A 27048-nucleotide genomic window follows, 5' to 3' on the forward strand; every position below is an offset into this window, starting at 1 on the left:
GGATAAAGTCGTGGTCTTAAACTCTTGAATACAGTGTGTTCGATTTAGATTGAACACCCGGGCTTACACGGGCTTACACTGTACGATACAATGTACACTTTATTAGATATATCTTAACACGGTTCGGTACAAGAAAAAAGAAGAAAAAAAAAAAAAAAAAAAAAAAAAAACAAGGTAAGATACAGCTATGACACCTATTCCTATTGCGAAGTCGTCTTGCTCTCCTGTTTGTTTATTCACATTACAGTGTCCATAGCTCAAATGGCATAACTTGCGACGACTTTGACCAACTGTGTTAAAAGTAAAAAGTTAATGATTATATTGATCATAAAATCTGAGAATTTTAACACATGAGATAGTTCTTTAATAATAGTAAATCAACAGTAATTACAATAAAGGATAGTTTTAATGATTGTCTTACAATTGGAATGAGCTATTAACATCTTTTTTAAATCAGCAATATATATAAAACATAATTTCATTTTATTCGATTATTGATTATTAAAAAAAATGGCAGTATTTCGTGAACAGTGTGAACACGTCTTTGTCGTAGCTACAGCGATATAAGCTACTATAAGATTAGGATTTGCTAAATATTATATGTAATATATGAGTAAATACAAATTTAGTTTTTACTAATTTACTAAGAACTTCAATGAGAAATTAAAATTTAAGCTTCAGGGACGTAGAAAGACTATATTTAACAAAAATCAGTATGATTCTTTTAACTTTTTACGATATTGTAAAAACACAAATATTAACCTTATCGCTTTTCACTTGTTTTTAAGAATATTAAGAATGTCATCAAGAACATCTTATTGGTGGTAGGGCGTCCTGTGAGCTCGCATGGCTTGGTACCACCACTCTGACTTTGCATTTGGATTTGGTGGGTGGGGCAATCGTTGTTTGTACATAAAACTGAGACTTAGAACTCAGGTTTCAAGATGGGTGGCGGCATTTACTTTGTTAATGTCTATGGACTATGATTATAATGTGAACCGTGAGCTCATTCACCCATTTAAGCAATAGCAGAAAATACATAAATGGAGAGTATTAAGCGGTCGGCAGCGGCTTGGCTCTGCCCCTGGCATTGCTAAAGTCCACGGGCGACGGTAACCACTCACCATCAGGTGGGCCGTATGTTCGCCTGCCAACAATGGCAATAAAAAAAAATAAAAAAATATAGAAAAAAATAATCTAACCGAGTTTTTTGTTACAGGGATCTAAGATGCTTAAGAAACACGATACATACAAATTTAATGACCACATATATACTGTCGGCTTGTAGTTGGATATTAAATTTAGCTTTACAAGTAAGTATGTATATAAATAAGACTTTGAAACAAATATTAGAGTGGTGCGCTCTTTTTAGCCAAGGAGTTGAAATTTAAAATTAATTTAAGCTATACATATTCTTAATGAATGAGGTTTCAGTATAATGAAATACGTTTTCTTTTTGCAAGTTTTTCATAAATTGTACAACAAAGTAATCTTGAAAATGTAATAAGTAAACCAAAGTAACATGTGAAAAATGTATACAACATAGACAATGACTACTGAAAACAGAAGATACAGCTAAACTGGGAAGCTTTAAATCTTAACAAGTATCCTACCATTTTTTCCATAACAATGCTAAAAACGATAGCGAAAAGTTGAGATATCCATAGCTTTATTTCTACAAATAAAGTTAGAATAGTTGATGATGGATATATAACCAATTTTCTTTTATTGAATTTGTGAAAATGAAACCCCAAAATACGGCACTATCGACTAAAATAACAAAACAATAAATATGAGATATCGACCCTCTTTGAATAAATAAGCTGAACGATCTAAATGAGTGTATATTTTTTAATTACATAGCTAGATGAAATCACGGTCTACCCGGTGAGCCCATGGGCATCAAAATAAAGATACTGCCACGCATTGAGATATGAGGTCAAAGTCTCAATTGTATTGTTTAAAAGTCGTCCCACCCCGAAACCAGAATTACTGCTTCACGGCAGAAATATGCAGGGTGACAGTAACAACCGTGCGGGCTTCCCGAGTTCTCAGATAATAATAATATTATCTTTGTGGAAGATCCTAGCGTATTTTTCTTGTTCTGTATATGGACCTGATATCTATAGAATAGAATTCGATCTTGAACGTGAAAATGGTTTTTAATGTTAAAAATCTTTATTCAAATCATACGTTCGTTTTGTAATCAAATCTTAATTTAGAAAAAGACTCATTTGAATATTTGACCTCTGTCACTTTACTGTTTTTTTTTTTAAATATGTGATAAGCACTAACTAAGTCCCGACAGCTAATTTCCTAAGACTTGATAGAAAAATCACTCAAATCAAATATTCTCATTTCGATATAGTGAACTATCTAATGCTTAAAAACAATTATTACTATGTTCTTCGCGCTCAATTTGTTTGCTGGTCGATCATCAGATTATTATTGGCACATCAGGTTTCTGCGACAGTACTGTTAGCGTAAGAGTGATAGCCAGCATGTAGCTAGTAACAACTAGAAAATTCGAAGATATCTAAATATTTTAAAATATAATTCCGACTACATTCAGGCAAAGCATTTCGCTAAGAATATGTAATGCTCCCAGTCCGTAACAGACCTATACATTAGGTCGTAGCTAGGTGTGAATACGTTCGTAATGTATTTAACAGTGTTTAACTCTTTGCAAACACGACGTGTCTGATACGTGCAATGTCCGTGAATATGGAGTTTCAATGCTCCAGTAAAACATAGAGATTCATTCTTTTTTCCATTTAAAAACAACTGTTATGAAATTAAGCATAGTTTTTATTAACAGCACTGATTACTAAAAACGTTTTTATGTTAAAATTTCAAGTATACCGCACAACAATTTTAATATGAATTCTTAAAAAAAACATCTAATAATTCAATTTGATTAGGAAATAAAGCGGCTCAAAAGCTTAGCTTATAAGTGTTTCAATATTTCATATATATTAAACAAACAAACCAAAGCGGTCAGATGTAAATGAAAGACCATCGAATGAACCGACTAACAAACATGTCTATTATGAATAGCTATTTTACGTAATATAAACCGATGACGTCATTTCTTTTCGCAGAATTGGTCTGACGAGGCACAGCAAGATCAAACGTCATGCATGATCTTAGTTATATGCATGCATTATTTTTATCTAACGAATTTCTTCTGGATGCTCGTTGAAGGTAAGAATCTAAGACAATTATACATTATTTAAGTTTCTTTAGAGTGCCGTGATATTCATTGGTGACAACGATATATAAAATGATGTGATAATAACATTCTGAACTTAGTAGATGTTGAAAATTAGGGATAGGTTAATCGAGAATAATGAAAAATGCGATCAGCTTACATTTAATCAAGCATATAGGATATGCATTCTTTATTGAAAAGGATTACGTTTTGACAAACGTCCTTACGCCCGAGAGAGTCGTCACTAACTAATGACCTTAAGGAAACAATATTTATTTTATAATGAGGCCTGTGCTTCTTTTCCCGCGCATGGAATTTGTTTTTTTGTAGGCATGACCATAGAGTTCGAGAAATTCTAATAAAAACGCTGAGTTACGACTGCAAATCACTTCAAAGCCATTAGAGACAAATTTTGAAGTGACAAAATAGCTAATCTTACAAACTACAATTAAATTTTGTACAGAGAATTCAACAGTAGGTAATAATTATCACGCCGTAACAACTTACCTCGGCAAACACGCATCCCTGCCCGTACCTACTATTCAACCAGCCTCCATCACATAGGGGCGACACGCTTAATTAACTTGCACGGATCGGCACTGGTCTATTTCTGTCTAAAAGCAATCGTGCATTTCGATACGAAGTTGTACTCCCGTTGTAAGAGACAAGACTCGTAATGTGTATCCTGGTTTGAATCAAAGCTTAACAAAATGTATTGTAATATCAATACGAAGTTAAGATTATGATGTGTGGTAACTTTTTATTTATTTATTTATACTTATTGTACACAAAAAGAAAATACAATAAAACCAGATAAAAAAAATAATGTCTAAATAGTATAGTATATACAAAGGCGAGCTTAACTCATTCATGAGTTTTCTTCCAGCAAACCAATAGCAGAGAGAAATACGATGCATAAGAGGGGAATAGTGTACAATATAAAAGCTATTAAAGCATGATTTTCAAATAAAGCTTTAAAAAAAATCCAATATAAAATGAAAAATACATTTTACATTCTCTCTTTCGATCTTTCATCAAGTCTTCAAGTTGAATGTTAAATAAATGAGCTGAATTTGACAGTAGAATCGTTTTCGGATAATTTTTTAAACATATCTTAACGTGAACTGGATTCTTAGCCTCGGATCATGAAATTGAATGTACAAACAACACACAATTTAAATCAATCAATTCATGAAATAATTCTACTGTTATAACATAATTCTCTTGAAGTTAAATAACGCGTTTCTATTTTTTGTTTGTTTCAAAAACAGGATTGTTGGAAAAATTACCAAAGCAATATACTAACTTATTATAGAATAAATAAAACAGGCTTCTCTATTTACAGAGTCTGTAACAACAGATGTTGATTACGAACGGCCATTTTGAAAAGAGCAGCTTAAATCCAATCTCACAGTTTAATTTCTCCTTCGTGGCCGCTTAAGTTTCGAGTTAGTTTGAAAATTCCGAAAGACAGTTCAGCTATAATTGAAATAAGGAGTTAATCGTCAGTGAGCGCTTCAATTTTCGACTTTACTTTAAATTACGATAATATTACGGAGCTAAGACATTAATGCTATATTTATTATATAATATTATTAACAAAAATGATTGAATGAATAATAATAATAATAATATTCGTGTTCTGGACCCTATGGACTCCGGTATCCGCTTGGGAGTTTTTGAGGTGACAACTATCTCCTATTTGTCGTCGCACCTACGTATTACCTACGCTCGAATAACCTGACCGCTACGTTCATACATAATGCATTTCAAAAGATATTTTTACTCTGGAAAAAACTTTTCTGGACGTTATTTCATTAGCACTATGAAATATGCTTCTTCAAACGAACCTTGCAAAGACTTCTTATTAGTAAGCAGTGGATTGGTATATATTTTGCCGATGTTAATGAGCGACGATGATTACTAACGATAGATCAGGACGTAAGGTAAGAAAAGGGGCTAAGTTTTTCTGTTCTTGACACACCTAATAAACGAAAATATGTAATAATATATTTTTTAGTTTGCACATTAACATGTCTGGTGGTTAACAAACTACTGATATTAGGACCTCTTGTGAGTCCGCACGGGTAGGTACCACCACCCTGCCTATTTCTGCCGTGAAGCAGTAATGCGTTTCGATTTGAAGGGTGGGACAGCCGTTGTAACTATTCTGAGACCTTAGACCTCATAACTCAAGGTGTGTGCAATGGCGGATCCAGGGGGGGTCATGGGGGTCATGACCACCCCCTGAGCTGGTTCCAGGACTTAGGTGAACCACTAATTGAATATAATGACTTTATTTATATATTTTGTCACCATACAGATTTTATGTAACTACATACCTTCAACATTTAATTAATATAATATAATAACTTTGTATAATGGCAAACGTTTGGGAACGAACGCATCTAAATTTGACTATGTGACCCCCTCCTGGCGCCAAAGCTGGATCCGCCCTTGGGTGTGTGGCGGCATTTACGTTGTAGATGTCTATGGGCTCCAGTAACTACTTAATACCTGGTGGGCTGTGAGCTCGTCCATTCACATAAGCAACAAAAAAAAGTCTTCCAGATACGTTACTTGTAGACAGACATAAACGAAAATTACTTGTAATTTATAAAAAGAAAATAAACTTTACAACATAAAGAAAATGCTTGAGGCATTTTCGTAGACTCCCTAATTCCCGGTTTGTGTATAAAAATCGACCGTCTCCAACGAAACGTGGCTCGGGGTTCTCCGTAAATTCAAGAACGGTACGATCTGTTCACTGTAAATACTGTGAATAAATGATGTAGGTCCTTTAATGTTTTTGTCTAATTTGAATTAGCCCTGATGTATAATTGCGCTTCATTAAAATACATTTGTGATAAAGCAGTATTTCGTAAGCTGGAAAATGTTTATTTACGCTTAAGCGGAGTTTGTTTTATTCATTTACCAATTTCTCGTATAATTCCTCAACGGTCCCTCCCCATAAGGAGGAGGTAATGTTTTTCGAGTGTACGAAAGTATAATATAATCTATATATTAATACGTGAAGCAAAAACTTTGTATCCCTTTTTACGAAAATTGCGCGGACCGAGGAGTATGAAATTTTCCACACTTATAGAGAATATAGAGAAGAAGTGCACAATGCTAATATTTTTTTAAATAATGCATAAAAGTTACATTAAATCAATAAATAAAACATTACACACACTACATACCATGTATTTGACGCACACACGCATGCATACCATTTATTGTCAAACTTTTGTTCTTTACGTCTGTGGTCAAATTGAGAATAGATTAAATATTGTTAGTCTTTATTAATATTTTTTTATAGTGTACCCTTGGCGAAATTTGCGATTATAGAAGTATAAAATAAAATCATAATAGTGTACAAACTTACAATTCCAATTGATTATGGTCGAATTTCGACTACTACGGGACCTCTAGTAAATAGCGTATATTTGTTTGCTCTGTAGTCAAGTAGCATAATGGATTTTTATCCTCTAGGTGCTATTTGAAACGTGCTATTTACTAATTAATTACGGCGCCTGTAACGTAAAAAAACGACTGAAAAAAAAAACATGTTTTTATTACAACGTAATTTGTATATCATTTTTAAAGTGTCCAATGAATAAACTAACTCAGTAATCAACGAAAAAGAACTTTACAACAGAAACTATAGGTGTGCATGCTAATAGACATGACATAGAATTATACTACAGAGCTATTATAGAATTAAATTTCATCTATCAAAAATGCAAACTAAAAATCCTTTAGTATTTTTTTAAGAGTTCGCAGGTCGTAAACAAAATTACAACTACCTACTTTTATCTATTATTATCACTATTAATCTCGTGTTTTTTATCATTAAATCATCCGTTGCCACGAAAACTGTGAAGTATTTGAAATATTTAACATGGCAGAAATCATTTAATGATAATTAAAATGCAAGATTAAATCGTCAAAATAGTTTCAATTATAATATGTATGCTGTTATCCTTCCCTTAGAAGTATTTTATAAATTCGTTCCACACAAATAATCTTACATAATTCATTTTTATGAATTCTTATAAAGTTTGCTTAAGCAAGATAAAACTGACACGTGTCACACTACGTGCTTAAATTATTTGCTTTCACGAACCAAATAAAAATGAATTACTACTATTGTGCTAAGACTAACAATACAAAAGATAATTAAATTGAAATAATTAACTTTTTTTTCTGCGATAAATGTGCATCGTAAAGTTAAAATGTAATGAAATCGACATTATTACAAATTCGATGTTCAATTTCAAGATTCAAATTTGCTTTATAAAACTAAAATAATACTGAGAAGGGTTGTCGGTTCAGCTTAGTTTAATTGGAAAGCCAAATTCGTGCAAGTTGATTTTATCTTTTTTTTTTTATTGCTTAGATGGGTGGACAAGCTCACAGCCCACCTGGTGTTAAATGGTTACTGGAGCCCATAGACACCTACGACGTAAATGCGCCACCCACCTTGAGAAATCAGTTATAAGGTCTCAGTATAGTTACAACGGCTGTCCCACCCTTCGAACCGAAACGCATTACTGCTTCACCGCAGAAATAGGCTGGGTGGTGGTACCTAATCGCGCGAACTCACAAGAGGTCCTACCAACAGTAATTACGCAAATAATAATTTTGCGAGTTTGATTTTTATTACACGATGTTATTACTTCACCGTGGAAGTCAATCGTGAACATTTGTTGAGTACGTATTTCATTTGAAAAATTGGTACCCGCCTGCGGGATTCGAACACCAGTGCATCGCTCAATACGAATGCACTGGACGTCTTTATTCTTTAGGCCACGACGACTTCTCAATAAAGCCTTATGATTTAGAGAATACATTTTTAAAACGAAATCCAAAATATTCATTATTATGCATGTATATACTGAAGATAGCGTAGGCCATTTAGCCAAGCCAGCTGATAACGTACTTTGGATTTGTAAAGATTTTTAAACAACAGCATAATTTATTTTATTAGCCCAAATGAGCTCACTTCACCTTGAAATGTAAGATTGAAATCTTCGCTGAATACTGAATAACAATTATGATACTTTTGAAACACGTAAGACGATAGTATCAATTTGAAAAGTTTCATTAGAAACTAACTACTGTTTACTACCAATAGTAAATAAAGGAATTCGATTTCCCATAAATTTCATCCTGCCAATATCTGTCGCGAATCAGTCATGCGTTTCAATTTCAAAGATGGAACAGCCGTTGGATTATACAATTGAAACTTCAACCTCATATGGTAGCCACCGACTTGGCTCTGTGCCTGGCATTGCTGATGTCCATGGGCGACGGTAACCACTTACCTTCAAGTGAGCCGAATGCTCATCTGCCTATAAAGGCTTTTTTTTATCTCGAGTTGGTGATGACATTCAAGCTGCAGTTATCTATGGGTCCAGTAATAATCATAAACCAGATACACAGTGAGTTTTTTCAACCATCTACGCAATAAATAAAAAGTAGAGGTCCCACAGTAGTCGAAATTCGACTATAATTAATTGGAATTGTAAGTTTGTACACAAACTATAATCACAAATTTCGCCAAGGCTACACTATAAAAAAATATTACGAAAAAAACAAACAATATTTAATCTATTCTCAATTTGACCACAGACGTCAAGAACAAAAGTTTGACAATAAATAGTATGCATGCGTGTGTGCGTGAAATACATGGTAGGTGGTTTGTGTAATGTTTTCTTTATTGGTTTAATGAATCTTTTATGCATTATTTTAAAAAAAAATTAGCATAGTGCACTTCTTCTCTATATTCTCTATAAGTGTGGAAAACTTCATATTCCTCCGTCCGCGCAATTTTCGTAAAAAGGGATACAAAGTTTTTGCTTCACGTATTAATATATAGATATACATACATATATGTATTACATTCTATTTCCTCTACTGAGGACTAAAAAAATACACTTCTAAACACATGCGTATTTATGCATCGTTTACTTGGCGCGTGTTTGCGAACGCTGGCTGAACCGAAACAAAAAGGTTAATATAATTATGTTTTTAGGTCTGTACCTGTACATGCTTGTTGTGGAAACATTCACCGCGGAAAATATTAAACTCAAAGTATACACTACCATCGGTTGGGGTAAGTTCATTTTAGTCATGTTAATTCGTATCTATAGTATAATCTATTCATTAATTTAAAATTTAAGGTAAAAATATCGTACTTTTTACTGACAAGATTGCTACTTACACTACTACTGCTAAGAAAGATACTTGCTGTTGTTAAAACGGTAGATTCTTATTACTGTTATTACTGTGCTCCTAACATTGCTGTTTTCCATTGGCGACGGTAACCATTCACCATGGGATAGGCTGTAAGCTCATCTGTGAACCAAAACTAATATAAAATAGTCTTCAGAGACAGCTAAAATTTATCTAACTCAAATTAAAGATGTTTGTACATATTTACGAAGTTAGCAGCGTTACGTGATGTCTCATGCCAATCGATTAATGCTTAAAATATATTAGAAGTCCTTTTGTGCAGTATATAATGTCTTTATGTTTGGAATATATAAAAAAAAATAAAAAAATCTTGAATAAATAAAACGACTTCATAAACATCAATCGTGATCAAGCATAATAATAGTTCTCGCTATAGTCAAAGAACTTCAACCTCCACTCCCTCCACTTTTCATTGAAAAATAATATTTCATGAAAATCAATAAGTCGTTAGTAAATAATTTTTACTGGTGGCAGGACCTCTTGTGAGTCCGTATGGGTAGGTACCACCACCCTGCCTATTTCTGCCGTGAAGCAGTAGGTAATGCGTTTCGGTTTGAAGGGTGGGGCAGCCGTTGTAACTGTACTTAAAACCTTAGAACTTATATCTCAAGGTGAGTGACACATTTACGTTGTAGATGTCTATGGGCTCCAGTAACCACTTAACACCAGATGGGCTGTGAGCTCGTCCACATATCTAAGCAATAAAAAAATAAAAAGTAACATTTTATAATAAATTCACAAAAGTAAACTTTCTTCAAATGCATATATACTTCAAATAGACAATACCTTTTTTTTTACTTGTAGAACAAGAAAGCATTTTACAATTCAGCTAGTAGATTATTTTTAGAAAAATCTTACAGCTTTAGAAGAAAATCCTCTGTCAGTCTGTCAACCTTTGAAATTTAGATCCATTTTTCGCTACCTACCATTAATCTGCTTCGTTTGTTCCCTGGGTCATAATAGGTCAAGTCTTCAATTTATCTGTAGAAATTTAAGTCATCTAAGTTTGAAGAAGGGATTAATTATTTTAAGAGGCTATTACGTAATATCTAAATAAAATTTCATTCATTTTAACTAAAATAATTGATCTTCGTTTATGGACATCAACGAAGTCTGTCCTTTTTTAATTTAAATAGCTCTGAAATTTTTTAATCGAGATTAACTTTTAATTTGTATCATACTTTGACAGGAATGCAATAAGTAAAAAACGTCACGAACAATTATTTTGGTTTACATTATTCGTATAGTAAAATTCTGATATCGCAAATCTTTGATTAAATAACGATCTTTCTATCAAAACAAATATTATTCTATATAGAGATGTAGTGAAAATATCGACGGAAGAAAGCGGGATTGTCGTAACTTAAAAAACTCACCTTTACCATAAAACTATTTCAAAACTTCTTAACTCATATTATATTTATAAAGATAGAGTTGAAATTTGGTATGTATTAATCTTATACCTTTAAACGAGCAATTCTTGAATATTAATATATGTGTATATAATCTGAATCTCAGAAACGGCTTTCAACGATTTTCATAAAATTTAGTACACAGGGGATTTCGGGGGCGATAAATCGATCTAGCTACGATTTATTTTCAGAAAATGTTGTTTTATTCGTGTTTTCAATAATCAACTCTTTCCGACATCTATTGGCGAATAATAATACTATTTTTCTTAATTGAGGGCAACCAACCACTTTAAAGATACAATAAGATGATGTTAGAAAGAAAGAAAAACCGAGCAAAGTTCGGTCTAGAATATGGTAAAAAGTAATGCAAGTTACGACATTTCCGCTTTCTCACACTTCCGTCGATATATTTACAGGAATACGTAGAAAAACCTAGTTACCGTTTATTTTGTATGTGAATTGTAATTAGATTGACATAAATCGAAAAATACAAAGGTCAAAGCGAAAACAAAATGTATTTTACTGTTTTAATAAGGTCCTCCCGGTGTAGAATTCAGTTATTAATTTCTTCATAAACTAACCTAATTTATTTGCTAGGTGCTCCGGCGATATTCATCACAATTTGGGTCGTGTCAAGATGTTTTGTCAACGTCATGCCATCGACTGGACCAGACGGTGTAAGTAGTAACTATTCTTAAACTTAACTTAATTTTGGACGTACGTGAGCATTGACACGTAACGTTAAAGTCTCGATGTTGACCTTTAAGCCGAACCGCAACATGAATGGTATTCGCGATTCCGATCCGATGGTAGATTTTGCGAAGCACAGCTCTGGCTAGGGCTGGTATTAGCAAATTCTCTCAGGTTGAGCCCGTGAGCTCACCTACCTGGCCGCGCGTAGCTGAAATAGCCTCTTAGGCTACCAGCAAATAGGTTTTTTTTATTTTTTTATTGCTTAGATGGGTGAACGAGCTCACAGCCCACCTGGTGTTAAGTGGTTACTAGAGCCCATAGACATCCACAACGTAAATGCGCCACCCACCTTAAGATATAAGTTCTAAGGTCTCAAGTATAGTCTGTGGTATAGTTACAACGGCTGCCCCACCCTTCAAACCGAAACGCATTACTGCTTCACAGCATAAATAGGCAGGGTGGTGGTATCCACCCGCGCGGACTCACAAGAGGTCCTACCAAGGTCCTTTTTTTCCAGGTAGAGGAAAAAAAGGTATTTTAATTCGGTTTTCGCTAATTCACCAGACATCATTTAAAACTACTTTTACGGCTTAGTCTCGCTTTTGTTATTTCATATTACGTTCATTGATTCGCGGGTGGGTTTCTTCTATCTCTTTCTGTCGAAACTTCGACCTCATATCTTAATATGAGTGATGGAATTCACGTTTATGTTTATGGCCCTCCGGTAACCACTTATCACTAAAGGGGAAGTGAGCTCGTTCATCCACCAATGAAATATATAAAACAAATCGCAGAAATTAGTATCAAATAGTACCAATTGACTCTGCCCGTATTCATGAAAAGCTCCAATCTAGTTGCAGATTTGTTTTCATTACGTGACGTTCTAGTTCAGAAAAAATCTGTGCTATGAGACGAACAGCGGCGATTTTTTTTTTATTGCTTAGATGGGTGGACGAGCTCATAGCTCACCTGGTGTTAAGTGGTTACTGGAGCCCATAGACATCTATGCCGTAAATGCGCCACCCATCTTGAGATATAAGTTCTAAGGTCTCAAGTATAGTTACGATAATATATCAAATAATCTAGAAATAGGGCCGCTTGCTACTTTTTAAAGATCGTATCTTTATCGACAATCACATAAACATAATTACGAATAAAATTTATTTCGAAAAAAATAAAACGATTCTGGAAATCGATTAATAAAAATCCTGCTCTGAAAATATCTTTACTTCCTTATTTCCCAGGTGGAACACAGCGTTAATAATAAAAACGTTACATTCATACGACATAAAAACGTCGTAAAACGCACCCTATTTCTTCGAAGGGCTTCCAAAATGCGCAATTTGATTTTATTCCGTTCAATTCGGTTCGCATTCGGCACTCCGCCGAGGCCAAAATGTGAATTTAATTTTGGATATTTTTATATCTCGAATTATTCGAACGTAACCCCGGGCTGAGCAAATAAAATTATTAGCACTGTTAAATTTCTTAGATATATTTCTGTAATTATACAAAAAAAAAATCTGTTATTTGAATTCGGTAACGATTTTGTTTTCGTTAAATCATGTGCAATGATTTGGTTGTTTATTTATTACGCTTTTTGAACACGGACCCATAAATAAACTTAATGTCTCCCGGATCTTCCGACACCTACTTTTGTGATAAAGTGAATATATGACGGCGGTACTTTTATGACAGATAGCAAATATTGAACGTGCACACACATTTGACTTGCCCCTTCTTCCTCTCATCTCATTACGAGGGGTCGAGGGGGTAAAATAAAGATTTTGTTGTAAGTTAATTTAGCCAACATTTTTATAACACACGCCTTATGTCAATGCATTACGTCAATGTAGTCAATCTGAAGTATATATTAATACGTGAAGCAAAAACTTTGTATCCCTTTTTACGAAAATTGCGCGGACGGAGGAGTATGAAATTTTCCACTCTTATACAGAATATAGAGAAGTGCACAATGCTAATATTTTTTTTAAATAATGCATAAAATAGACATTAAATCAATAAAGAAAACATTACACACACTACCATATATTTGACACATACACGCATGCATACTAAATTTGTTTATTGTCAAACTTTTCTTAATGCATAAAGTCTGTGGTCAAATTGAGAATAGATTAAATATTTTTTGTCTTTATTAATATTTGTCTAAAGTGTAGTCTTGGCGAAATCTGTTATTATAGAAGTATAATAAATAGTCTTTTAAAATAGAATCAGAACAGCGTAAAAACTTATAATTTCAATTAATTATAGTCGAATTTCGACTACCAAGGGACCACTAGTAATATTAAACGTGTTAATCAGGCTACGAATTGGTTAGGGAGTTAAGTTAAAAACTAACACAAGGTAATACTGCCACGGACGCACCAACCAACTTTTTATATACATATATGCCGGCGGCTACTTAGTTCATGAATTACATTCGTTAGTGTTCTGAGGCGGGTTAATTTTGCAGCTTGCGCTTGCTGGGGAAGCGAAGATGTGTATATGGATGCACGAACATCAGGTGGACTGGATACACAAAGCTCCCGCGCTGGCGGGACTCGCGCTGAACTTATTTTTCCTTGTCAGGATTATGTGGGTAAGTCATGGCAGTATGAAGGTTTTTATTTATTACTTAATTACAATAAAACCACGAATCTCCGGAAAATATCTTTCATTTTACGAAACATAAATCAGACAAGTATTGATAGGAAATGATAAGCCGTAAGAAATTCGATGAAATTCTCTCATGGAAGTGAAAAAGATTTTCTCCTTACAGTTTTCCTGTGACAGTTTCCTTGACGGAAATTACCAAAACGTATGTTTTCCCTACAACGATAATATTTAGAAAAGATTTACTACTATTTGACGTAAAGATTTTATCTAAGCGTGCCTATATTTTTATTACCTTTATTTATGCATACTTTGACTTGGTTTAGAATAATACTCTTTAGAATAATTTTGGATGTTAGTGCTAGACCAAGCGCCCTCACTAATATGTCGAGTGTTTCACAGTCCGATACTTATGTGCATTAATTACATCCCATCTCAATGCACGGTGGCAACACATAAATTATGTATCTAGAGTAGGGTTGCCAAATGAGACGACTTTTTATGTTTTACACTATATAAATAACAAACATATAAAAAACGCGGCCTTTGGCTTAACTTAAGGTATTTCTAATACTACACATGGTTTCGCATTATATTGAAAACAAAAATTAAAACAAATTAATGTTAATTAAAACAAATAATTAATAAATAAAAAGTTCTAGTCCCAAAATCAAATAAAACATGAAAGGTCTTTAATAAAGTGTTCTTATCTAATATATAAAATTCTCGTGTCACAGTTTTCGTTGCCATACTCCTCCGAAACGGCTTGACCGATATTGATGAAATTTTTTGTGCTTATCCGGTATCTATGAGAATCGGCCAACATCTATTTTTCATCCCCCTAAATGTTAGGGGTAGTCCACCCCTAAATTTTTTATTTTATTTTTTAGACAAAATTTTTAATTTCTATTTTTTTATGATAAAACATACAAAAATACATACAATCCTCAATTTTCACCTTTCTACGATCAACCCTTATTTTTTATTTGCTAATTAAAAACTTTAAATTTTTTTGCGAGAATTTTGTTTTTATTTTGTCATGACGTAGAATAAAAAAAATCATATTACTCTGAAATTTTCACCCCTCTACGATCAACCCCTATTTTTTATTTGTTAATTATAAACTTTAATTTTTTTGGCAATATTTTCATTTTTATTTTTATTTTGTCATGAATTAAAATAAAAAATCTGATGTTACTCTCAATTTTTCATCCCTCTATGATCAACCCCTATTTTTTGTTAATTATAAACTTTAATTTTTTTGGCAAGTTTTTTATTTAGTTTTATCATGACTTAAAATAAAAAAAATCATATTACTCTCAATTTTCACTCTTATACGATCAACCCCTATTTTTCCATCCGCAATAAGGTTGCAAGATGGCAATCAAATATTATAATTGTAGTACGATAAATTCTTATTCAGAGTTTATAATTTCAAGTTCCTTTAATTATGATTTTTTTTAAATTGAATTTGATCTCCCGCGCTCGCCGGTCGACTACTGATCAACTATCAATCGATCAGCTATCCCCACCAGGTGTCACCACTGATCCAGCAAACATCACGTAGTAGGGATGGGGACGAAGCCGGTCTCCTGTCTTACTTACTCACTATACATCATAGATTATACACTTAATATATTTGAGAGCTATACAATACTATACATTTTTCAGCCATGTTTTGTTGGTTTTATTTGTGTATCAATAGTATGTTCAGTAGGTCTGAGAATCGGCTACTATCTATTTTTCATACCCCTAAGTGAAAAGGGTTGTCCACCACAAACATTTATTTTTTATTTTAATTTTTTGGATATATTTTTTTGTTTATAATGAGGTATTATGTGGTTAAATGAGGTTTTTATTTCTACAGTAGAATTTCCCTAGAAATCTTATTTAAGGCAACACAACGTTTGCCGGGTCAGCTAGTATTATATAAAGTATATTGGTACGGACTAAATCAAATGCTATTAAAGGTACAATTCAAATTACTTTCTCGTAATTGTAGTGATATTATTTCCGACGTTCCGAGTACTTTACAGTTTTGGTGATCAAGAAAACTGAGAAAATAGTTATAATTATGTATACGACTAGAGAAAACGGAAGAAAATACTATATTAAACACGATATATAAACATTTGAACAAAAATGAAAATCGATGACAAAATAAACAAAAATAACATTTTTCAAAACCTAGAAGCCCTGTGTCATAGCACTAATCATACTACCTACAGCTGCAACATCATTAATATCGGCAATAAATTCTAGTTTGTAAAATATTGCTAGTGCTACTAATTAAATCTCGAACAGATCGATAGTATTAGATTCAACGGTAGGCAGTGGCTTGGCTTTGTCACTTTTTTTGAAGTTATACTTCTTTAGGCGCGTTATGAAAAATTGATGAGAGTGAAATCACACGTAACAGAAATGAAGTTGCCCACTAAATCGCTCATTACAATACGACCGACGTAACTGGGCGAGTCTGAATATAGCCGCAGGTGAATTTTCGCAAATGTACACTCGTAAAAAAATGTGTTATTAGCATTCATTTTTTAACGTTAAATATTAATTATTAATTATTCAATAATTAAAAAATAATAATAATAATAATAAAAATAAAGTATAACTTCTTACGCGCGAACATAAGTACACGCACCCTTTTTTTAACACTGTCTTTCATGATCTACTGTAACCAATCACCATTAATGGGCAATAAAACGCACAAATACAAGGGCAATAAAAATAAAAATAAACGTTGTTTCTGAAGTTATAAGACATTTCATCGAATATGGGTAAGAAAGATTGTTTAATTCTGTTTTTTTTTTTTTTTTAACAGGTCCTGATTACAAAACTCCGCTCGGCGAACACCCTCGAAACGGAACAATACAGGAAGGCTACTAAAGCGCTTCTTGTATTGATACCATTGTTGGGTATCACTAACCTGCTTGTGCTCTGCGGACCTAGTGACGACTCCTGGTTCGCATACTCATTCGACTACGCGAGAGCCCTCATGCTATCAACACAGGTAAGATGTTCTGTTTAGTATTCTAATCGATCTATCTATCTTGGATGCAGAGGCTGTTGCGTGTTCTGTCCTAGTGGCTGGGGAGCGTCGCGGTCAATATGGGAAAGACCGCACCGGTTCTCTACAGTTCAGCCCTAAGGTCATAAATGGTCCCGGGTAAACTCAGTCTCCACGGCGTGGAGGTCGACTTTAGATCCAGTGTATTCTGGCCGTTCATGGCCGTGGTTGTTTCTTCTTTGCCGGTACCATCTCACTTCGCATAAATTACGGATGGAGAGCTCCGGTATCCCCGGCTGGGGTGTGTTAAATAACTTAACCTGAGTGTTACGGGAACGTTGTGTTTTCCCTTCACCCCCTAAATTTCTCCATTTTCTTCTTTCCGGTGTGTGCTACTTATTACTTCTGGGGCCCCATGTGTTGTGGGTTTCGGGGAGGGTTTTCTTTCCCTCCCCAACACGTGCTGCCCCACAAAGGGGGCCCGGGCCGAATGAATGCCAATAATACCATAACCGTTTTTAAACTATAGATGTACCTATATACCGAAATACTTTCTCGATATTTTTTTATTATCATATTGCAGGTAACTGTGATGTTAAGAATAACAATGATTAATTACTTAATTGAAGACAAGCAAACATTTTTCTTTGTTTCGATTGAGTATCATTATTTTATTCTTATTTTCTGTACAAAACATTTTTCAAAAATGTGCTCCCTTGACTTGTATAATCTACGGATCAAACGTAATCCTCGTAAACTTTGCAAAGATTTAACGAAGTTGGAAATTTTGCCAGAGCGGCTATGCGTTATTTTTGAAACTCCCAAATATCAATTCGATTACGTTAATTAAGAACACGGTTGTGGTTCGCTTTTATTTAAACCGATCAGGAAAAAAAAACAAGAATTTTCTAGAACTCATCCAATTCTGTCATTACACGCGCATCGGCAAATTCGTTTTTCTTCAGAGCATTAAGGGCAAAGGGTTCGGTCTAATGAGGTTATTGACGGAATGAATAAAGTAAAATTTTTACGTACCCACACCTAAATGTTGCCTTAATGCATACTTCACGAACCAGAAAGCTTTGGATTAAAACTGTACTTAGGCTGATATTTAATCCGCTCTCCTCGAAGTTGAGTGCCTCTTACCGCCGAAATCTTACAACTGTACGAGAGCTAGTTCGTCTTCTAAAATTCTTAATTACGAAAATAAATATTTAATTTTGCACTTTGATTTTTCTTTGAGTTGAGCACTCTGCTCTAATTTGAATTAATAATTTTTTGAATAAATAATCCTCGTTTGCGCCACCATTAAGCGGTAAGCTACGTACTGAATTTCTGTTTTAATATCGTCGTTCTGCCTGATTCGACCGCCAGACAAATAATCGTGCTCACTAATTTAAAGGGTACGTAGAACAATTACAACAATGGTTGCAGCTTCCGAAATAGGCTCGAAATTCAGCTACGGTTAATAGAACAAAGAGGTGAATTTTTATTGTTTCAACATGTTCCGTAATGCCCGAATTACACTTATTGCGAGTATGTTTTATTATTAATGTTGCTGTATTACGAGATGACACAAAATTCCTGTTCTTAAATAATAATTATGAATTTGTTTGCTATTGTGATTATTATACTATATAGGTGATGCCTTCAGAAAGAAAAGCAAAATAATAAAAACATGTTTTTTTCGGAAATGATTCATCGTTTAAGTAGTTTACGAAAATTAGCTTTAATCATTTCAACATAATTAAATTTTTTCTCAAATTTTATTAAGATACATATCTTCAATATTCACGACTATTTCCACGTTACTACGTATAATATCGATTATAGGACTCTAATTAAGTAGGTATTGAAATGAGTTTTGTATTAATCAATATTCTTAACATAAAGCTGAATATCGTATAATATGTAATTGAGAATTGTTAAAATTGTATCTGAGGCCGTATTCAATTTGAGAATGTTATTGTTTAATTAAACGATAACCACACATTGATTACAATTATTTAATTTCAAAAATTTAAACAAATTAGACGCATTTTCTTTTCATATGTCTCTATTCGATTGTTATGGACCATATACTTTTTGAAACATTGTTCAGTTAATATTAATTATTATTATCTTATGCAGTTATCTTTTGCAACAATCTGAAATGTAACAATTCCTTCAATTATCAGACATCAGCCCTGTCAATACCGATCGAAAATACAAAAATACAAAATACAAAATCCAATTACGAACTCGTATTTACTAAGAAAACATCCACAGAAAAACTTTAATAAGCCCGTAATCTACATGCATAGCTTCAAAGTTTAGAATTGGACACCCTCCAAGTGTAATTTCGTCGAATCTCACTTGATTGTTCTAATAAAACTTGATTTATTTATAAGTCTTCAAGCACGCTATCAAGTAACTTGTGACTCGTTTTTTCTGCTTTTATATTACAGACAATACACACCTATAACAACTTATGCAACGAAACTTTTAAATTTACGATTTTTTATGGGAATTTCAAATCGATGTGAAAAACAAAAAAAAGTTTTCGTAAAACGATTATAGTATTTCTAGTTACTTAAAATCTATGCTAATTTAAAAGTGTAGTTTTGGTTTCGTTACAACTAATGAAAGATTTTGGAAGTTATAGATAGGTTAATCGTGAATAATGAAAAATACGATCAGTTTATATTTAATCAAGCATATAGGCTATGTATTCTTTATTGAAAAGAATTACGTTTTGAGTAAATTCCTTGCGCCCGAGAGAGTCGTCAATGACTAATATATTTTTAAAACAGCCGTGCTTCGCAGAATCTACCACCGGATCGGAAACGCGACCCACTGAGAAGATCCAGCAAGAAACTCAGTGAATTGTATCTGTGGGTTAATTTACTCGCCGAACCCTTCGTCGGAAGCGACAGGTTCGACGAGAACGATGACCGGTGCTTGGGGTACTTTTTTTTTAACGCTAGGGAATCCGTTTACGGATACCCGGTCGAGAGGGGTAACAGACCGGGTTATGTCGGACTCCGGCGCCTCCAGAGAAGAAGAGGGAGAAGAGGAAGACCAAAGTCCTCCTCTTCTTCCAATTCCTACTGGGAGACTACGCCTTGAGAAAGGCGCGCGAGGCGCTGCGCGGCGTCAACCACGCAGGACTCACCTCGCAGTGCTTGGGGTACCTAAAAGCACCGTTAGTGGATCGGGAGGAAATAACCTTAACGAAACAATATTTATTTTGTAATGAGGCCTGTGCTTCTTTTCCCACCCATGGAATTTGTTTTTGTACGCATGATCGTAGTGTTCGAGAAAGTCTAATAAAAACGCTGAGATACGACTGCAACCCACTTCAAAGACATTAGAGCCAAACGTTGAAGTGACAAAAACTTAAATCAAACTAACCTTACAAACTACGATTCAATTTTGTACAGAGAATTCAACAATTAAATAAAAGCCTCTTTCTAGGGATTCACAGTGGCCCTATTCTATTGCTTCATGAACACTGAGGTGAGACACGCGATCAGGTACCACGTTGAGAGATGGAAGACTGGCAGAAATATCGGAGGAGGGAGAAGGAGGGGAGCTTCATACTCTAAGGACTGGTCTCCTAGATCCAGAACGGAGAGTATACGGTAAGCAATCTATTATAAATTGCATGCCGTAATGATGTGACTTAGGGGAGATAATCAATAATCAAGCTGCTATTAAACCTTTAAATTGTTGATCATTTAATCAAAATTATTTAATATTAGTTCAATTACAATTAACATTTTCATTTATGTTGTTTTTTTAAAGACCTAATTAAAAACAGACACCAAACCCCTCAATTTTTAAGTTGCACGCTTATTGTTTGGTTTACTAAACTTCCAAATCCATATTTTGACGTATCGTTGTTTTTTTTTTATTTTCCAATAGGCTCACGGTATGAAGATATCTGGAATGAATATGGAATAGAACTCATCGAATTTTTAACAAAACGGACTTAATGCATTTATGGAGATAAGAATGTGGATTTGGATCGATATTATTGTTTGTTTTTATTACTTCGTTTATAATTTAATAAAATTTCTAATATGCTTTCTTAAAGGTCTATTATTTCAAACAGTTCAACCATTTCCTGATTATAATTTTTTTTCACACTTACGTCTTTCTAAATTCTCATTTTTATACCTTAATAACGAGTATAATTTTAATCAGATTACAGCGTTCTAAAATTTATAGAGGTACATACTCCCAAATTTTACAATGTTCCGCATTCTTAACACGGCTTTCATTGATTGATTAAGCTGCATGAATCTTTCATTGCACTCGAGGTGAGCATGTTTTGATATTATTTTAAATGCTTTTCTGTTTAATATATTCTCTATCTCCACTTTAGCTTTCATTTCACGCGCACTATTTACTTATACGTACAGGTAAAATCGACAAAGGGCCGTTAGATGACTGGATTACCGTTTGTTTCAATTGATCCATCGTGAAGGACTTCGTTATCCCCTGTAACTTCTCTGATTCGAAATAAATAATTTAATTTCGTTTTCTGAAAATGAGATAAGCCCATTATTTAATTTTCGTAATTTCCCATTATTGTTAACCACGACGACACTTTGACGGTTCGGGATTGGTATTGACAATAAGTAAAAATGGAGTTGACTTACTTTTAGAATTTCGATATTTTGCGTAATATTACGTTTAATTTCAACGAGTATAATGAGTTTCTAAAAGTCAATTGAATTCCTTAGAAATTCCATTTATTACCAAAAAAATAAATATTCGAAGGATAAAACACATCACATTTATAACGCGGTACTTCTGATTAGTTTTCGTAGGTATGTGATATCGTATATTATAAACATATATCGTAGAAGTTACTCGAAAAAGCTGACGCGGTTTAAATTAGGCGTATTGGTACAGATAGTGTCTTGAATACGGTTAACAAGACTGTGGGGCAGGTTATACAACCACCCGTCGAAGCGAGAGTCTGCGGCTTCGGAGACGACCACCACCACACTCCTCGTGCCGAGGACCTCACTCGCACCGCACTATGACTCCAGGCACCTACATGCTGTAAGTACGTGACCGATTACGGAGGGCTCTGTTATAACCGTGTACTGAACCCTAAGTGGATGACACAGCCCTCGGTCATACATTTCGGTTTTTTTTTTTATTGTCCTTGTAGGCAGACGAGCACACGGCCCACCTGATGATAAGTGGTAACCGTCACCCATGGACTTCAGCAATGCCAGGGGCAGAGCCAAGCCGTTGCCTACTGGAATGCCTATGGCTTGTCAACAGTTTCATGAGTTAAGTCACAAATAGCCCGCGTTTCACGCAGTCTAGATATTCTCAGCTATCACGTCGATCTGTTGCTTAAGGGTTGCTCTTTGTAATATAATTATATATCAAATTTTTGGTTGTATTAAGATTGTAAAATTGTAAATTGATTAGATTGTATTCTTCTACCCACTCATTTAAAGCTTTCCTTCGTTAAGAACGGTTAGCTGGTAGAAAGCTCAATTGTTGAATTAAGCTCGCCATTTTTATATGTTATCGCAATTACTGTAATATTAACTGTGTGTACAATAAATCAATAAACTTTATTTTAATCCAATACAATTTCCTTTTTTAAAACGGTCTCGGAGAGGAACCCCATAACAGCTTGTCTCTCGATCGATTCAACTCGATTTAATATTTAAACAATCAGTTCAGTCGAGCCTATCCTATTTCTTAGTCTACCGTGACGTCATTCAACATAGGTTAGTTGAATTCGTGTTAAACGAACACGTCAGCTTTTCCAGCAGTTAACGTGTAAACGGACAACTTACCTGTACTTTTCTAACTTATTTCCGTGACGTGATTTAAATTCCGTGTATTATCTAAAAATAGCGTATTTCGTTTCAGATTCAAATTATACTTCTATATTTTAATTACACCAATCGCAATAACAAACTTCATATTTAGAATGTAATTTTCAATCGTTTACGCTAACATAGCATCTGTGATAACGCTTTTAAAAAATTTTTAGTAGTGTCGTGAGTATTAAAAAAACAACATTAACTGGCTAGACTCAGTATACTAATCAAAACTATCTAAAACGCTTGCAATTGAAAAATGGTATCATTGTGCTTTAACTATAAATCAGTCTGTCGTTAATAAATTTAAATGGCCTATTATTTTTATGACCAGACAATAAATACTGTCTAGTAATCTGACTGTGTTTTTTCCAATATACTCGTTGTTTTTGAGATGTCCGTAATGAAATTTACAAAATGTAATCAGCAAAATGAGAAGTTTTAATTGAATATGAAAAGAATGAGAAGATTAGATTAGGTTCATTAACTACTGGTGGTAGGACCTCTTGTGTCCGCGCGGGTAGGCACCACCACCCTGCCTATTTCTGCCGTGAAGTAGTAATGCATTTCGGTTTGAAGGGTGGGGCAGCCGTTGTAACTATACTTGAGTACTTAGAACTTATATCTCAAGATGGGTGGCGCATTTACGTTGTAGATGTCTATGGGCTCCAGTAACCACTTAACACCCGGTAGGCTGTGAGCTCGTCCACCCATCTAAGCAATAAAAAAAAGCTTTAATATATCTGAATCCGCAGGACTACATCACGAGCGGTAGCGCTAGCGGGGAGCAGTCCCCAGTTTGAAGCGGGAGGCGGGGGAGGCTCTCGCGCCTACGCACCCTGTCCGAGGAAGACGCCAACCCTGAAGCGTCCACCTCAGCCTCTCCCGCCTCTACGTCTCCTCTATGCGCGTCTATCAACCGACCGGACTCCAACCCAGCCAACTCTTCAACAAAATGGCCCAACGAAAACTGGCTGTCGAATGTCCAAAATACCGATTTCAAATTCGAACCGCCAGATGTCAAAAGCAATGATCGATCTTTGAACGATACTCTTTATTCTGTGAGCCGTTATGAAAAATCAAAAGAGCCGATTTTAAGTTCGACAGCAAACGAACTATTTTAACTGATCAACAAAACAAAATAGATTGTAATAATAACATTTTTAATCTTGCTTGTACGTTTGTATGATTAGATCCTACGTACTAGGTTTTTTGCAAAATATTTATCGCATTAGTTGCATTTATAATATAAGTTTTCCCGTTTTGCTTACGATGTCCATTAAGAGAAACTCATTAATAGTGTATCTGATAATAAAATGATAATATTATTTTTTCACTAAAATATCATCGCCAACGGTATTTAATTATAGTTTAATAGGACTTACTTAGTTCGTAAGTTATATCTTTGTAGTTCTAAATAAATAATTAAACTAATTTATTTATTTAAAATAATTAATTTATAACTTAAAGTCACTTACTTTCAAGACTTCTTTTTGGGGATTGTAATAAATAAAACATACTAATAAAATATTACGAATTGCTAATGTAGTGTTTTGAATTTTATGCCATTTAAAAGCCGTAGGCGACGAATGTATAAATAACCAATTAATTGATAATGTTGTTACCAAAGTTATAATAATATTGTAAAATTTATAGTTCTAACATATTTACGGGTAAGTAAATGCGAGTATTGGTGCAATATTTGTCTCAAAGCTATAGCCAAATCGTATTAATATGTACTACAGATTATTCATGACTATGAAATTAAAATTTTTTGTAAAACAAAATTAAATATATCACATTGTTTCCCATGTATTAATTAGCCAGTGTAGTAAAGAATTAGCAACGTCATAAAATAACTACCTTTTATTTATTAAATTTATCTTAGAGCATAAAAAGCATTAATGGAAAAGCTTTATTTACATATTACATTTCAGCTTAAAATTAATATGGATCATCATTCTGCTAATTATTGACAAAATTGTAAAAAAAAATTGTACTTAATAATTAGAAATAACCATTATTAGATTGGTAAGAAAAATAAATTTAATTGGGAAACAAAACGCTATTTGTAATATAGAAAATTTGATAGCCATATCGATAGTTGAATTTTAAATATTAAATGCTTCTTCTAAATTGTAGGAAAAAATTAAGGTTATTTATTAGCGTTTACTGGTGTTTTAAAAATAATAAAATACACTCGATGGGCTTTTAAGATGTATTTCATGATCTTATGATCTCCTTAATTTATATTGTTAAAAGTATAAATTTATCTTTAGAAGTGATATTATGTTCCTAAACGTTTCTTTCGACACTCTGGGCGCATACTATCATTTTTTGGACATATCTCTCGGCGAGGAAAGGACTTTATAGAGCGCCTTGTCGTTCAGGGCAAAGTAGAAGGTACAAGACCGTGTGAAAAGTTGCCCATGCAATGGACCGACCAAGTTAAGTCGGCAGTTAGCGGCTGTTTGCATGAGTGTACCAGGCTCACCACAAACCAGGAGAAGTGACGACTGCTCGTGAGGCGCATAACATCTACCCACAGCAATAATACTGAATTACGACCACGATCGCTATGACAAGAGTGATACAACAAAGGAAAAACATATAAAGTTCTGTATCTCAAAAGATGACAAAGATATAAATATGGAACGAATTATCCCACCTTTCAAACGAAAACTCATGATTACGTTGCGGCAGAAAATAGGCAAAATAGTGGTAACTACTTGTGCTGGCTCGCAACACGCCAAGTGATTACTCAATTTTTAAAGTGCTTTTTCTAGTCCTTTGCCTGAAAAAAATCTAAGCAATTCGTTCAAGTTGTAACTACACCTCTATACTCCGTCTGTAACAGTGTTTTTAACCTACCTAATATTTATATAGTGAAATGCTTCACAAATAGGGTCGGTGTAAGGCAGCGTGTCGATGGTAACTATTTGATTTGAATATTTCCTGCTTGCGGATAGATTAGATATGTACAGAACATTAAGATTTGTCCGCCGGTCAGTAGTCTCATTCAACGTAGATTAAAAATTATTACAGAATAACTTATGTGTTTAAATTTTTTGTAAATAATATCAATAAAACTGTAGTGTCATTGAAACCATAATTTATGTGGTTGCAAAATTTAATAAAATATTTTAAATCAAGCTTGTTCAGTCACTAAATTTAGCTTTAAGATAAGAATATAATTGCATTAATGTAAGTTTGTAAAGAATTACTTAAACAAACCAATTTTCGCTATTTTTGCTAAAGCATGATTTAGAAATACGTCACGTACCTAAAATTAATACTATTTATCACTGTAATTCGTACCTAATTTAAAATCGGCAATAGTGTAAAAAAGTAAATAGTTTAAAAAAAAAGACCTGCTTTATAATGTTGTTATAATAATCAAACATAATATATTATAGCCAATTATATACCTACTATACATACACTGCATCATAATATACTACATTATAAGGTCGGTTTAAAATCTAAGATAAGTTACATATTGGAGGAAGGACGTGTCTCAAACGAATTATCGGATATGATAGCTTTGATATTTTTGTTTTCCTCTTACCACTCTAGTAAATAATAAATAATATTATTATATTCACGAAATAACCATGTTTTAAAGCTTTGAAAATATATAACAATTCAAACTAAAGTTTTTAGATCGTTTGGCCAAGGAAATAACAATAAACTAAATTTGTTCAATCTGTGGGTATGCGAAAGAAAAAGTTAAACAGATTGAATATATAGGTATAATAAATTCACGATAATATGCTTTATCGAGACTCTATTGTAATTATTATCTTAAGGCTAATATTGTATGTCATAAATGTAATGTTTGTACTCTTATTCGTTAATAAATCTTTAAAAGATTAGCGTGTTGTCTTTTTTTGTTAATTCAAGGGGGAATAATTTTTTTTTTCTTTTTTTTGGGTCTTTGAAGACGGGATTTTTTCCATATTCGTACGAGTACTATAAATGTGAAAGTGCTTGGGAAAG

The 27048-nt window shown here is 33.7% G+C and overlaps 1 protein-coding gene across 5 annotated transcripts in view; it reads left to right on the plus strand.

The window, feature by feature from the left end:
• Dh44-R2 (Diuretic hormone 44 receptor 2) overlaps positions 1 to 26924 on the plus strand; it is a 185091-nt gene extending 158167 nt beyond the window's left edge. For 2 of the 5 annotated variants that reach the window (XM_089735132.1, XM_089735133.1), the window contains 8 exons: positions 1220 to 1313; positions 3102 to 3204; positions 9252 to 9332; positions 11482 to 11561; positions 14054 to 14179; positions 17024 to 17212; positions 20666 to 20832; positions 23805 to 26924. In XM_089735132.1, the coding sequence (XP_089591258.1) occupies positions 1260 to 1313; positions 3102 to 3204; positions 9252 to 9332; positions 11482 to 11561; positions 14054 to 14179; positions 17024 to 17212; positions 20666 to 20832; positions 23805 to 24093 (1089 nt within the window). In that variant the 5' untranslated portion in view covers positions 1220 to 1259 and the 3' untranslated portion in view covers positions 24094 to 26924. Of the gene's footprint in view, positions 1 to 1219; positions 1314 to 3101; positions 3205 to 9251; positions 9333 to 11481; positions 11562 to 14053; positions 14180 to 17023; positions 17213 to 20665; positions 20833 to 21115; positions 21282 to 22111; positions 22265 to 23804 lie in introns of those variants that run through there. The other 3 variants (XM_089735134.1, XM_089735136.1, XM_089735135.1) reach the window with 3 other exon arrangements.
• The last annotated feature ends 124 nt before the right edge of the window (positions 26925 to 27048 follow it).

Source organism: Bombyx mandarina, chromosome 19 (genome assembly GCF_030267445.1).
Source record: "Bombyx mandarina strain Sakado chromosome 19, ASM3026744v2".
Taxonomy (NCBI): domain Eukaryota; kingdom Metazoa; phylum Arthropoda; class Insecta; order Lepidoptera; family Bombycidae; genus Bombyx; species Bombyx mandarina.